Source organism: Vipera ursinii, assembly GCF_947247035.1.
Source record: "Vipera ursinii genome assembly, chromosome: 1".
NCBI classification, from domain to species: domain Eukaryota; kingdom Metazoa; phylum Chordata; class Lepidosauria; order Squamata; family Viperidae; genus Vipera; species Vipera ursinii.
The window spans coordinates 43,178,707-43,192,435 of NC_139512.1; the positions used below are offsets into that span (position 1 = coordinate 43,178,707).

The 13,729-nt window shown below is 36.5% G+C and overlaps 1 protein-coding gene across 3 annotated transcripts in view; it reads left to right on the plus strand.

Annotated features, from left to right (window-relative positions):
• The window catches only part of FOXN3 (forkhead box N3), a 244,485-nt gene extending 230,961 nt beyond the window's left edge, over positions 1-13,524 (plus strand). For all 3 annotated transcript variants that reach the window (XM_083375499.1, XM_083375500.1, XM_083375501.1), the window contains one exon: positions 5,814-13,524. In XM_083375499.1, the coding sequence (XP_083231625.1) occupies positions 5,814-6,381 (568 nt within the window). In that variant the 3' untranslated portion in view covers positions 6,382-13,524. The remainder of the gene's footprint in view (positions 1-5,813) is intronic.
• The last annotated feature ends 205 nt before the right edge of the window (positions 13,525-13,729 follow it).

A 13,729-nucleotide genomic window follows, 5' to 3' on the forward strand; every position in this document is an offset into this window, starting at 1 on the left:
TTTATTAAAAATTGGCGCCATGACTTCATGCAAGATCTGATCCTGACTTGGCAAATGACTCTGGGATGGGAAAGTCTGAGATTCTCACAAATTTGCAACTATGTGAAGATTCTCCCTCCTTCTTTATTCAGCAAGCAAAATGAAAATCAAGCAGGTTAGCTCAAAGTGAGGTTTAACCTTTTAGACTTTTCTTAATATGAATGAGATATCAAAATATGTCACTAAACTCCTCAAACTAACAATTGGCTTCCATAACGCTACTACAACATACAGGCTTTTGATTGAACCACACATCCCATCTTTATGTAAAACTAATGAAAAAGAGGCATTTTTCCCATAAACTGATGTAATCTGTTACTATTTTTCTCAAAACATCAATGTTTTATCTTAAAAATTAAAAAAAAATCTTTAATTTCTCTTTGGAACCTCACTAAATGGTTTTGGAGAAGTGCAAATAAAATTCTCCACTGTACTATATTGCTTTGAATGTATACATGGATGATTTCCCTTAAGCGTTTGGCATCATTTAATCTTAGTTCTTGCACTGGTGACACAACCTCATAGTCAATGCAGCTGACTTCCTGCATAATCATGAATGACATTGCATTTAGATATTATTAACTGAAGGAGATTTGCCTTTGTCTTTTTTCACACGCTGAGATCTGCATAATTTATTATCCATAGATGCTAAGTTTCCTTTAAATCAGGAGGTTTAGAGAAACTTTTCATAAGATTTTAGAGTTTAGCCGTTCGTAATTGAGCAGGAGATTTTTCTCAGATTGCACTAGGACTCTAAATAGAACAGTATTCAAAGAAGCAGTGTTTTTTCCCCAATGGCCAATTATTATAATACTAGACAATCCATTATTTGTTAACAGGGTCTTTGTTTCAGAGATACCTAACACCTGCAAAACTCCATATATTGTCCCAACCTTTGCTGTGCCATGCTTGTGCACAATCTCCCTGACCCATATTGTGCTCCCTGCCTTGCATCCTTCCCAGTCTGCGGGATGCCTGTCACATTCTTTCCAATCCACATGGTGTCTCTTATGCACCCTACACCTTATTCACCCTCCACAACCTGCACGTCCATGTTATGCACTTCCTTGCATCAGGCATGTAGTCCCTCTTATGCACCATCCACAGTCAATATGGCATCCCTCACACTCCATATGGTGCCTCTTGTGCACCCTCTCTCACCTGCACACCATTTCCCTTGCTCCCCCACTTACTTGCCTAATGACCTGTGGCTTCTAATTTTCTGCTTGCTTCCCCATTGACGTGGGAAGCTAAGAATTGTTCTACAACAACATTAAACCACTAAGGTGGGAGATACAGAGAGGGTTCTGTCTGGAGAATACAGTATTGTTCTTAAGCACTTTGAACACTCCTATTCCATATTTTCTGGCTACAAAGTTATTTGGCCTTTGAGTGGTATGCCAGAGGCTTGACTCAAAGATTGAATAGTATAGGATTTAAGTGAAATTAACTGGTAAAGAATTTAGTAATTGAAATTAAATACACATCTAATAATTTTGATTTCTGTCATATTAAAAATCAGAAGTTCCTTGCAACATTTGGGTGACCTCTGAAGGCTCTGTCTAAAGGGTTGCAAAACTATATACAATCCTGGTCCTTGGGCTTAATACAACTATATTGGAACAAATGCTTGGTTTTCTAGATTGTTAATTCTATGTGTACAACTGTACTAGGTTTTGAATGATAGAAAATAACAGGGTTGAAATAGCTAGTCTAATGTTTATCCAGCCTTGCCCTAAAGCATATACCAATAGCTGATATAGGATAGATGTAGCTGTGAATTACCCAACTGCAGCATTAAGTAACAATCACCATAATAATAAAGCTTAAAGTAACTCCTCTTCAGTAAAGTATCATTGAAATACCTTGTATTTTTAGCCCTTTGGTGATTACTACAGTATATAATCTACTCAGCACTGAGAATCAAGTGTGGCAGACCTAAGGACACCTGTACTGTAAATCACAGGCATCATGTTATTAAAATGACATCACAAGAATATTATTTTCTGCCATGTGTTATAGTAACTTTCTTCTGAATTAAAATGAAATTCTCAAAATGAATTATTCTGCATTTTTTATTATTTTGTACAATAATGTATTCAGTGGTGGAAAAATAATTTTATCTAGAGATGCTATTATCATTAATATCTGTATCCATCAATAATGAAAGTTGAGGAGTTGTGCTTTAACAAATTTTGCATAGAATTGCCAGCTTTTCATATAGGTTTAAAGTATTAGGCAAAACTCTCTCCTGCCCTTTGGAAGATCTTGCCCCCAGGTGTGACTCAGATCCCATCCTCTGACCTTCCACAAGAACTTGAAAACCCGTCTCTGCCATTCGGGCTGGGGCTCCAATGAGAGAGAGTCATGCTGGATGAGGCTGATAAAGTAATAACAGAACCCACCTCCCGTCCTGCTCATCCTACTCCCTCCCTTTCCATCTTTTAGTTACACCTGGTAATTTATATTTTTATAGTGCTTTATTCTTATTCTGTACATATTTTTGTATTGTTTGATTTTTTTAACATTGTAAGTCACCTACAGCAAGGGTCCCCAACCTCTGGTCCGTGGACCGGTACTGGGCCACGGCATGCCAGCAACCGGTCTGCACAAACAAGCAAAGCTCCATCTGCAGGATGCAGGCAGCACACAAAACCATGCACCCTCCGATCCGCGGAAAAACCTCTCTCCACGGAACCGGTCCCTGGTGCCCCAAAGGTTGGGGATCTCTGACCTAAAGTCATTTCATGATGAAATGTGCAGAAAACTAATAAAATAAATAAATAAAATAAAATAAAATATAAAAAAACCCAGATTTGTAGGAATGTGAGTTAACAATAAAGTTTTTGGCATTATTGAGATAGACTGGAAGATAAGAGAAGAATACATATATTTAATAGAAGTATATACATTTAAATATTTTTAATGGCAGATTCATGTGAAATTATGTCATAGATGAAATCTTGCAAATATGGCACAGATCAAAGAGGATCCATTTTAATCTTTAAAAGAAAAACAGTTCTGATGTTAGTAAATATCTATAGTAAAATAGATGATACATATATTGGTTGGCTCATCTGAGGAACCAGACAACACATATAATTAACCACCATCCATTGTTCCCTTGATGCAAATATACCTCACACTTGTCTTCAGCATTTTGTAAAAGTTACCTTCTCAGTTTCTAAAATGAATTTTTATTTTTAAAATAGATTTTAAAAATAAATAGAATTAATTGTTAAATCTAATGAACTCAAACTCTGATTAAATATCTAGGCACAGCATGAGATATTAACACTTAGAAAATTTATATTACTTTAATCTTACTTGTCTTTCTCTGACATACAAAACAAGTCCATTGCGATTATTCAATGTGCTCTGCATGGGGCTGCCCTTGAAAAGTATCCAGAAGGTTCAATTGGTTCAAAATACAGTGGCCCGCATGGTTTTGTGCAGGCCTACATGTGCCCATGTGTCATCTCTTCTGTGGGAGCTGCATTGGCTGCTGATTTGCTTCCAGGTCCAATTAAAGGCACTGATTGTCACCTTTAAAGCCCTACATGGCATGGGACCAGATTATTTGAAGGGCCATCTTTTCAGTCACATCCGCCTGACCCACTGGAGTGGGGAGGCAGGGAATACTACGGGTTCCCTCTCCTAAAGAGATTCATCTAGCACAGACATGTCAAACACAAGGCCTGGGGGCCGGATGCGGCCCATGAAGTGGTTTCATGTGGCCCGCGAAGCCATCCTGGAAACAGTGAGGGAACGGCCCCCACTGCCTTGGCCCTGGCCCAGAGATCCTCCTTCTGCCAGAGACCCTCAGATCTGTCCCACTCCTGCCCAGGCCCCCATAGGCACCCTTGATCCAGTAGGCCATACACACTTTAGCCACGCCCACCCAGTAGGCCACACCCACCCAGGCCACACCCACCCAGCCCCCTGAGGGCAACCGCAATGCTGATGCGGCCCTCAATGAAATTGAGTTTGACACCCCTGATCTAGCAGGACCAAGAAGAAAGGTCTTCTTTATGGTGGCTCACTTTCTGTATCATGATGGAGATAAGATTGGCTCCTGCTTTGATACTCTTGCACTGCCCTGAAGAACTGGTTTTGCCAATGGGCCTGGAGACCCCAGAATCGCATGGAGCCCATCAGGTGGCTTATATGATTGATTGATTGATTGTTGTTGCCAAGGGAATAGAAGGTTATTGCCTGTTAACTGTTTTTATATTGGGTTTTTATCTTTGTTAGCCAACTGGAGTCATTGAGAGTGAGTTGTGGGCCATATAAATTTTCTTAAATAAATTCAGACTTTTTTAGTTAACACAGTGTACATGATTGCATGTAATTGGTTTTGGTTGTGAGTGAACTTTCTGTGCACTTAAATTGCACAGGGCTAATGTGTGGTTTTTTGACCTCAGCCCACATTCAAAATGAATTTTGCTTAGACAAGCAAATAAATCTAAATAATAAAATAAATGTGTTTAAAATATCAGAATTTCAGCAGATATTCTTTGCCTAACATGCCTCAAAATACTGTTATAAGGAAGAGTGAGACCTTTGTACATAGCTGTAAGTTAATTAAGGAATAGTGGTGGAGAATTAACACAAGATTGCTAATAAGAATTTCCTTAATTAGCAGTTTTAAAAGGAAGATTATTTTAAAGATGTTTGTAAGGATTTTGAGTTATTTGAACAGGTAAGTTACCAATCTGAACCTTCCCAGAAATCATTGCTATTCCCTTTTTCAACCCAGTGGAAGTAAATTTGCACATTATCAAAACTTCTTCATTGTAGTGAGTTTTTTCAAGACAGTTAAGTGTGAAAATTTGAAAGACAATAACCAATAGCCCCAAAATTATTGTGATTAAAAGATAAAGTTGTTAATTTATTTTATTTACGTTCTCGAAAGAGTGCAGAGAAGAGCAACAAAGATGATTAGGGGACTGGAGGCTAAAACATATAAGGAACGGTTGCTGGAATTGGGTATGTCTAGTCTAATGAAGAGAAGTACGAGGGGTGACATGATAGCTGTTTGTCCTTATATTCTGCCTTTGTTTCTGTTATTTTTATAATGCTCTCTGTTTTCACAGCCTGCAGCAATTTTTCTGTACTTTGATTTAATTATTATTAGTAGGAGTAGTAGTAGGAGTAGTAGTAGGAGTAGGAGTATTGATATGTTTAATTGTTGTTGGTTGAATTTTCTCAACTGCTATATATGTTATTTATAATTTTATTATATGGTTTTTATCTTGTTTTTAAGTATCATTAGATGCCTGGAATCATGTATCTAAGATAGGTAGCTGAATAAATAAATTTAAAAAATGAACTTCTCCTTTAGATCCTAACAGCCAAACAGGTCCATAAGATTATTCTTTATCTCCATTCATTATTTCATTATACATAAGAATCAAGATGAATTTAAATAAGACTTTGTTCTACTTTAGTCTGCTCAGTTAACCCTATAAACCTTCAAATGATCTGATTTTTTTGAAAAGCAGATTAAATTTTATGCTCCTAATGATAATAATTAACTATTTTGCCCTCAGCAGGCCATCCAGAATGACTAGCTCACTGCTGCTGGCAGAGTTAATGACTCTCCAAGTTTTAAGATTCCCAGCAAACATTAAGGAAAGCGCCTAGTTTACCCATCTTCTTCCAACATTTTGATGTCTGACTTATTTGCGTATTTGCTTGTTGTCACAAAAAATACAGCTTTTCAAAGGAGTTTGACTATGCTTTTCTTTTCTTTTTTTCTCCTTCTTTTCCAGGAATGGAATAGCAAATTGCCGAATGAGGACAGATAGCGAGCAGTCGTGTGGTTCTCCCTTGGTGAGTGGTGACCCAAAGGAGGATCATAACTATAGCAGTGCCAAATCTTCCAACCATAGGAGCACATCACCCACTAGTGATTCTGTTTCCTCTTCTTCTGCTGATGATCATTATGAATTTATCTCAAAAGGCAACCGGGACAGTAGTGAGGGCAGCGAGGTCAATTTCCATAGCCACGAGAGCCATAGTGAGGCAGAGGATGAGAGCAAACGGCAAAACCGAAAAGAGACCAAGGATTCTGTAGCTGATAGCGGGGTCCCCTCTCAGCACAAGAAACGTCAGCATTTATTGAAGGCGAAAAAAGTACCGAGTGACACACTGCCTCTTAAAAAGAGACGCACAGAGAAACCACCAGAGAGTGATGATGAGGAGATGAAAGAAGCTGCTGGATCACTCCTGCATTTGGCGGGAATTCGATCTTGTTTGAACAACATCACCAATCGGACGGCAAAGGGGCAGAAAGAGCAAAAGGACATGACGAAAAATGAGAACAAATCCATTGACTGAACTTATAAAACGATTTTGTTTCAGCACGTCAGGTGAATTCTAATGATTTGTGGCAATATCAGAAAATATTTTCTTCAGTTTTTTTTTCTTTCCCCATTTTTTTCTTTTTTTTTTTCTTTCCCCTCCTTTTTTTGAACCCAAAATATTTGTGTTGTATTTTTTTAAAGGAGATTGAAGCCATAGAACTCATACTGATACTCATCTAATTTTACAAAAGCTTTTCATTACATGAAGACAAAAAATAAGTGAAAGCCAAAATTGCCATTGCTTTCTCCAGTTCTGTCAGAAATGCATGGTTGAATACGCTGTGATACCACCAGTTAATGCGAGAGGAATAAAAATTGGCACTTGAAAATATATAATGAGAAATTGAATAATATGGTAGATCCAGGCCAGGCTCTTAGAAAAATAATTTAAAAGCCTTATAATTAAATGAGAGAGAATGTATGTATGAATGTATGTATGTATGTATGCGTGCATGTATGTATATTCCATAAATTTGAGCGAAGTTAGAGGCCCATCTTCAGAATCAAGAATAAGATAGTGGCATTTGCTGGCATTTGTGCCATAGAAATCTTGGAATATCCACTAAAAACAGCTGCTCATACAGTAATGAATCACTTAAGCTTCATGTACTGTATATGGCTCATAATGTGAAGACTTAATACTTTTTAAATTATGGAAACTGAACTGTGTATGCAATGAGTTTCAATAATATAAGGAGAAAAGGGTGGAGGGGGTTGGGGGGATTAGTGATATTCTTTAATCAATTAATTGTCTTCTATATTTAAATTAAAAGAATGTTTTTTTAAAAAAGCCATAAGCCTGAAGATTGGCACTGCCTGCAAAAATATTATGGGAAAACAAGCTATGAGTTCTTAACTGCCTGAGTGAAAAGCAATCAAATCTAAAATAAAAATATGAGTAGATATTTAAAGAGGATCGAAATGAGGAAAACTTTTTGATAGGATAAAAATATTGATCTCATGAGAAGAGCAAAATACATATGCTACAAAACCTGTCATTAGTATTATATTACATTTTAAAAAAACAAATGTATTTGGTTGGACAAGAAATCCTAATCTTAACTAAAACACTGTACGGTGCTCCTCAAAACACTGTACCTGTTAAATAGCCAGGATTCATTTGTGCAAAAATAACAATATATTTCCAGTTATAACCACTGTAGCCAGATTCACTGATCCTTATTCAAATTGCATGGATACATTTCTGGGAGGGGCTCAGGAGTACAAAATAAAACCCCCCTTTTTAATTCAAAGATAACAAAAGTTCTTGTAAGGTAAATAATGTATTTAGCATGAAGCATGAATTATTTTCATATAAATAGAGAAAAATAGAGAAAAGGCTATGCCTCTAATTTTTAAGCCAATAGGCTTAGTTTTGGTTTTTGGTTTTTTGGTTTGTTTATTTTTTATTTTGTTTGGGAAGCAGGTGTTTTAAGGTTTAACCTTTTTCAGGGACAAATACTGACTGTTGGGGAACTTATTCTGCAATATTAAAAAATAAAACTTCATGCTCGGGTAGGGCTTGGATGGTTGAATTATATTGCCTTGTCTGCACATTCAGCCCCCTTCCCCTACTTCTCTGTTTATTGAACATGTTTGTCCTTTCTTTGTCTTTACATGTATTAACATTACGCAATAATTTTGAGGGCAAAGCAAGTAGTGAGTGTGTATGATTAAGACTCCAGGAAAAGACTCTGAATTTACTGTATAGCTGAGAGAGAGAGGAAACAATGGGCAATTCGGTTTCAGAGAGATTGTAACCAATGAGATACACAGATAGGCCAGAAGGGATAAGTTTTGAAAGGGCTTTCATTTGTGTTCATAACTTGACTTGAGTAAACGATAGAGAAGCAACTTTGTTATGGCCATACTTGTGTTTGCAGTGGTAGTCCTGTAAATGGACTACCACTGCATGGTAGTAGGGTTTATAATAAGGCCAATATCCCATACCACCCCCACCCCCAAAAAATACCAGAATAGACAGCCATAATCTTGAGATTATTTTAAGACTTGTAGATTGGGTTCCAAACCACACTTGCATGATCTTGTCAAGAATCCAGATTCTGCAGCTTATAAAATTTCCCTTAAAAATGTGGGAGCTACAGTCAGACAAAAATACTAGGACGTCCTCCTAAGAATAGTATTAGGAAGGCAGCTCTTTTGATCTTAGCGGCTTCATTTTAAATAAATATAGCTTTATAATAATGGAAGTAGTGATGTTATTGATGATGTTTTAAGATTTAGAGATTAAGATGAATTGAGAACAGACAGTAGCAATAAACTGAAACAGAATTGGAAATAAGCTATCATTGAATTATATTTTAGGAAGTATATGTGGCATCCACTGAAAACTGATACAAATATTTTTAAAATAATGTGTGCCAAATCGGGCTTGAGCTAACAAAGGTTTGAAAGCAAGTTCAACCTCTGTATTGTCTATAAGACACTTTTTTGTATATTCAAAAATCAGAATCCCTATTTCTGCCTCCACCTTCTGAAAGAATTGATATTTGCCTAAAAAAACATCAGTAATCTTAAAGAGTTAATGAAAAGAAACCACATTAGTGAATTAGAGTTTTCTCTTCATAGAAGAGTGCCGTATACATCTTGTGATTGCCATGGGGTCCTGATGAAATATAAAATATTTTGTTGCTATTTATTGCAATGGAATAATTATTTCAAAGTGAAGCTGTTTAAGTTGTAAACTGGAAGGATTCTGAACTCAAAGTTTTATTGCTTAGGCCAGTGTTCTGACATTTAGAAAATACCACAATGTAAAAAGAGAACTGAGGGCATATATTATATTATCCTACATAATTCCATCCAAAGTAAAGCAATTTGTCTCAGTACTTTGTCCACTAAAGTCCACAGAAATATACAACATGCTTCCCACCAGACTGTATCCCACTAACTGAACATCAATGTTGTAACATGTGCTGCAAATAATTTTAGCTATTGCCATACAAAAAGCGATCACAACTGATATTTTTACAAAATAAGGCAAAATTCATTTGAGGGTAAGCAGTATACAAGTTGCAAATTAAGTACCTGGATTTTACTAGAAATTATGGAAGATTTGCTAAGAGTTTGCCTTGTCTGTCATACAGCCAATAGTTTTATCTAAACAAACTCCACAACACTATTCTATTGAACCAACTGATCTTTAGTGCCAAACTGAAAATAAAGCAGATGGACCCAAGTTAAAAACATCAGATACTACTTCAATTCAGGTGAAATCCATCCTCTATATTTTGAGCCCATCCTTATTCCAACACTTCAGCCATTTTAAAATAACAAGAGGGGAATGTTCATAACTGGAAGATGTAAGCAATAATAAATAAAATATCTGTTTGGTCTTTCTCTACTCCCACACAGAGTACTAAAAATAAGCCAGTAAGTTGATTCCCAATGACATTCAGGCATACTTCTTCAAGCTATTAGCTTTCACCTTAGGAGTTGTAGATCTCACAGTTACATTCTTCTTGTATGAAGGTCTTTAAGATAGCACAATCTGAGACAGTATCTCAGAAGGCCTTGAGCAGAATGCAGGAAGTCCTGTACTGTACGCATTGTGGCACAATGACAAGGAGAATGTGTACATGTACTTGGATAACACATGCATCTACCTTGTTATATCATTCTTAATGTGTTTGGGTAATTGAGGCAACTTTTCTGCAAATAATTTTTGTAGGAACTGTGGACTGTCAAAATAATGTGTAAGATTTTTTTCCCTATAAAATAGTGAAATGTTTACTCCATATTTCTCCTTCCATAAATGAAAGGGCTTTCTCTGTCACCAAAAGCTTTTGTTCTAATAGATGGTTTTTAACAGAAGGGAAGAAACAACTGTTGTCAATTATCCAGTCCCTTTGTAGCTCCAAATATCATTTCCCACATTATAATAAAAAGTCCTCCAACTTTCAGGGGCTGCAGCTCTGGTGTGGAAGAAATTCATTTCTGTTTCTCAAACATGCTATTGGGAACATGTCCTGAATATTCCCATTGGCAGAAGTGAAATTTGGATTCAAGCCAGCGTCAGCTTGGATTATGATTTAATTCTCAGTAATATTTTTTCATAACAGATCATTGCAGAATTGCTTATCAGCAATCTAGGTTTGCCATTAAATCATTTTAATGATGAACTTTTACAAGCAATGCTTTAATTCTGAACACTCCAAAGTATGCAATGGTCATACTTTGAGTTCCATTCAGTTCTTTGGTGACTAAAAATGTCTTCTGTGTACCTGTGTTGTAATTTTCAACATAAAAGAGGTTGAACATAGTTCTGCTGGAATGGAGGTCTGTATCCACAATGAAACTTAATTTGAGACTTGATGTGAGGGTATCCATATGTCTTTCCCTGAAAAAAAGTAGACACATCCAAAAGATGCAGAAATAAAATGGGGTTAGTAATCTACTGGAACAAATCTTCTGAAGTTTAGATCAGCTGTTCAGAATATGCCAGCTGCAAATCTTTCTTGGAAATTGCTCCTAGTATTTTTCTGTATAGCATTAGATAGATGGCAACTTGAAAACTTTCATGGGTGATTATTAGTGTATTATGTCACAGAATATATAAACTGTATAAACTTGTCAGCAGTTGTTGCCACTCAGTTCAGATAATCTGTCTTTGACTGGAGAACAGAAGTGATTTGAAAGCCATTTTTCTATGACAAATGGAAGTACTTCTTCAAGAGAAATAGTGTGCTATTTCTATATACAATCAGGTTCTTGCTACTCTCTGTAATCTTCAAAAAGGCAAAACAGACTGGTTTTCCTATATAGAGTTGGAGTTGGTTTCAGTAAGAAAATTGCCATAGTGGAATTCAGTGTCCTGGCTACTAAATTATTTTCAGGCTTGTTACATGTTCCATTCACTGACCAGAGTCATTCATTCTTTTGGTTGTGTTGTAGTTAAATTTGTGAGTGAATTTCATGACACTGCCTGCAATATATAAACACTGTTATGCACATAAATGCAGCACTGTGATCTAATTTAAATAACTTTATTATTATTTAATGTGTAATATATGTTAATACTTCAGTATGAAAAGAACCATGCACAACCTCTGGCCGTCTGTTTTTCTACTATCAGGAATTTAAAAACATAGTTAACCACATGTATTTTAGTTTTCCTATGAATCTATAATCTTGGTGTAAGATTTTTTTTAAGTTGAATTTTATAGGTATTTACTAAATATTCTATGCTATCATATATATGAACATTCTCATACTCTTTTTCACGTTTCTTTATACAAACGTCTCTTCTGATTGTAGTTCTAACTGGAAAATTGGGTGGAGAGACTTTGGTAAGCCAGGGATCATTTTCTCCAAACTCTTCCTTGAATCAAAATGCAAAATTGTAGATGTGAAAGTTTTATGAAGTCAACTGTGTCTGTGCAATTCTTCCACAACTCAGCGTGACAGCCCTGCTTCACTAACCAAAAACTACCTTTTGAGTTCAATCTCTGGTGCTGCATTTTGCTAATCAATATTAAGGGACGCGGTGGCTCAGTGGGTTAGGACGCTGAGCTTGTCGATCAGAAGGTCGGCAGTTTGGTGGGTCAAATCCCGAGTGCCACGTAACAGAGTGAGCGCCTGTTACTCGTCCCAGCTTCTGCCAACCTAGCAGTTCGAAAGCACGTAAAAATGCAAGTAGAAAAATAGGGACCACTACGGTGGGAAGGTAACAGCGTTCCGTGCGCCTTTGGCGTCTAGTCATGCCGGCCACATGACCACGGAGACGTCCTCGGACAAGCGCTGGCTCTTCGGCTTTGAAACGGAGATGAGCACTGGCCCCTAGAGTTGGAAACGACTAGCACGCATGTGCGGGGGAAACTACCTTTACCTTTATTCGAAATTTAGAAATAAATGTTTTGAAACCATTTTTTCATAGAGCGTCTTTTGCTATTTTTTCAATGCTAGTATTTGAAACTATACTTACCTAAAACAAAATCTACTTTTTTTGAATCTATTTGCCAATGATAATAGAGGAATGGCTCTGTTTTTTTCAGTTCTAAATGAGAATCACCTGATACCCAGCATCAACAAAGTATACACCAAATATCCAGGTTTTAGCTTAAAAAAAAACAGAAGTAAAGTCATATCTACCAAACCATCTTTTGATTATGGAAGAGCAGCTAAATCCAGCCTCTCACCCAAAAGACAATTGATAGAGATTAAATTAGGAAGTAGCAGTTGTGGGTTTGCACACATATTTTCCCAATAGATTTGTGTGCAGAAGCTGAAAAGGGAGTTTTGACTTGCTCTGTCGTAATGTCTGTTTATGAAGAAAAGATCTGATGACTGAATGTACTTTACAGATTTGGATTTCTTCTGACTTGGCTTGAACCTGATTAGGTTTTTCCCTTCAGTACTACTATTAAGATGAAAATGCTGGTGCTTGGAGTTCTGTTTTAATAATTTCATTAATGAATTTCAAAATCAAATTGATTTACCCTGGTTTCACTTTTGTATTATACACACTCACTACTTAAGTCTGCCTTGGGGTCAAATGTTGGAAGAGATGGGGTAGGAAATTATTTCTGTGTGTATGAAAAAGCATTATGGATTTGTACATTTTTATACTCTTCTGTAATATTTTTGAAATATTTTTGTTCTGCAGAAAAAAAAGTGATGAAGCAATCAAAAGACCAATATATACAATATCAATGCTTTGGGGGGGGAGGTCATGAGACCTTCATTTGCCAATAGGTTAATTTAGTACAGCAATAAGCCAATTATGTTCTTTTTGTTTTCTGATTTTATTCCTCTTTTCCCCGAAAATGCTGTACTAGTTGAATGAAACTGCCAGTTTCTTTAATATAAATGAGTACTGTGATGGGGGACATAAACAGTAATGTTAAGTTGTATGTGTGTTTACCTAAATGAGCAGTCAAAAGGCAAGTGCAATCAGCCAGAAATATGGAAAAATGTTGATCTAGAGGCATACTTGCATTTTATGTTTCTTGATGTGTAATCATATTGCCAAAGACAAACTCTTTCATCAGTTATTATTGTAAATAACACTCTCCCAAAACCTTCCATAAAGTTTCTGTGATGTATTGTCTTCCAGTTGCAATAAAAATTACCGAGTTGCATCAGTTGAATAACTGCAGTTATCGGTGTTGGCTGTTATTTATTTAAAGCTGTACAATGCAATACTACCAAAGCAAGTATTTTACTGTAATACTCTCTGAGCTGGGCTGTTTACTTGTAGATGTTTCATTACTGGACCTGGTAACGTTATCAGTGCTAGTGAATGTGAGATTTGCTTGCTGGTGGGTTGATGAGGCTGGGGTTTTCTCCTCCATAGCATTGAT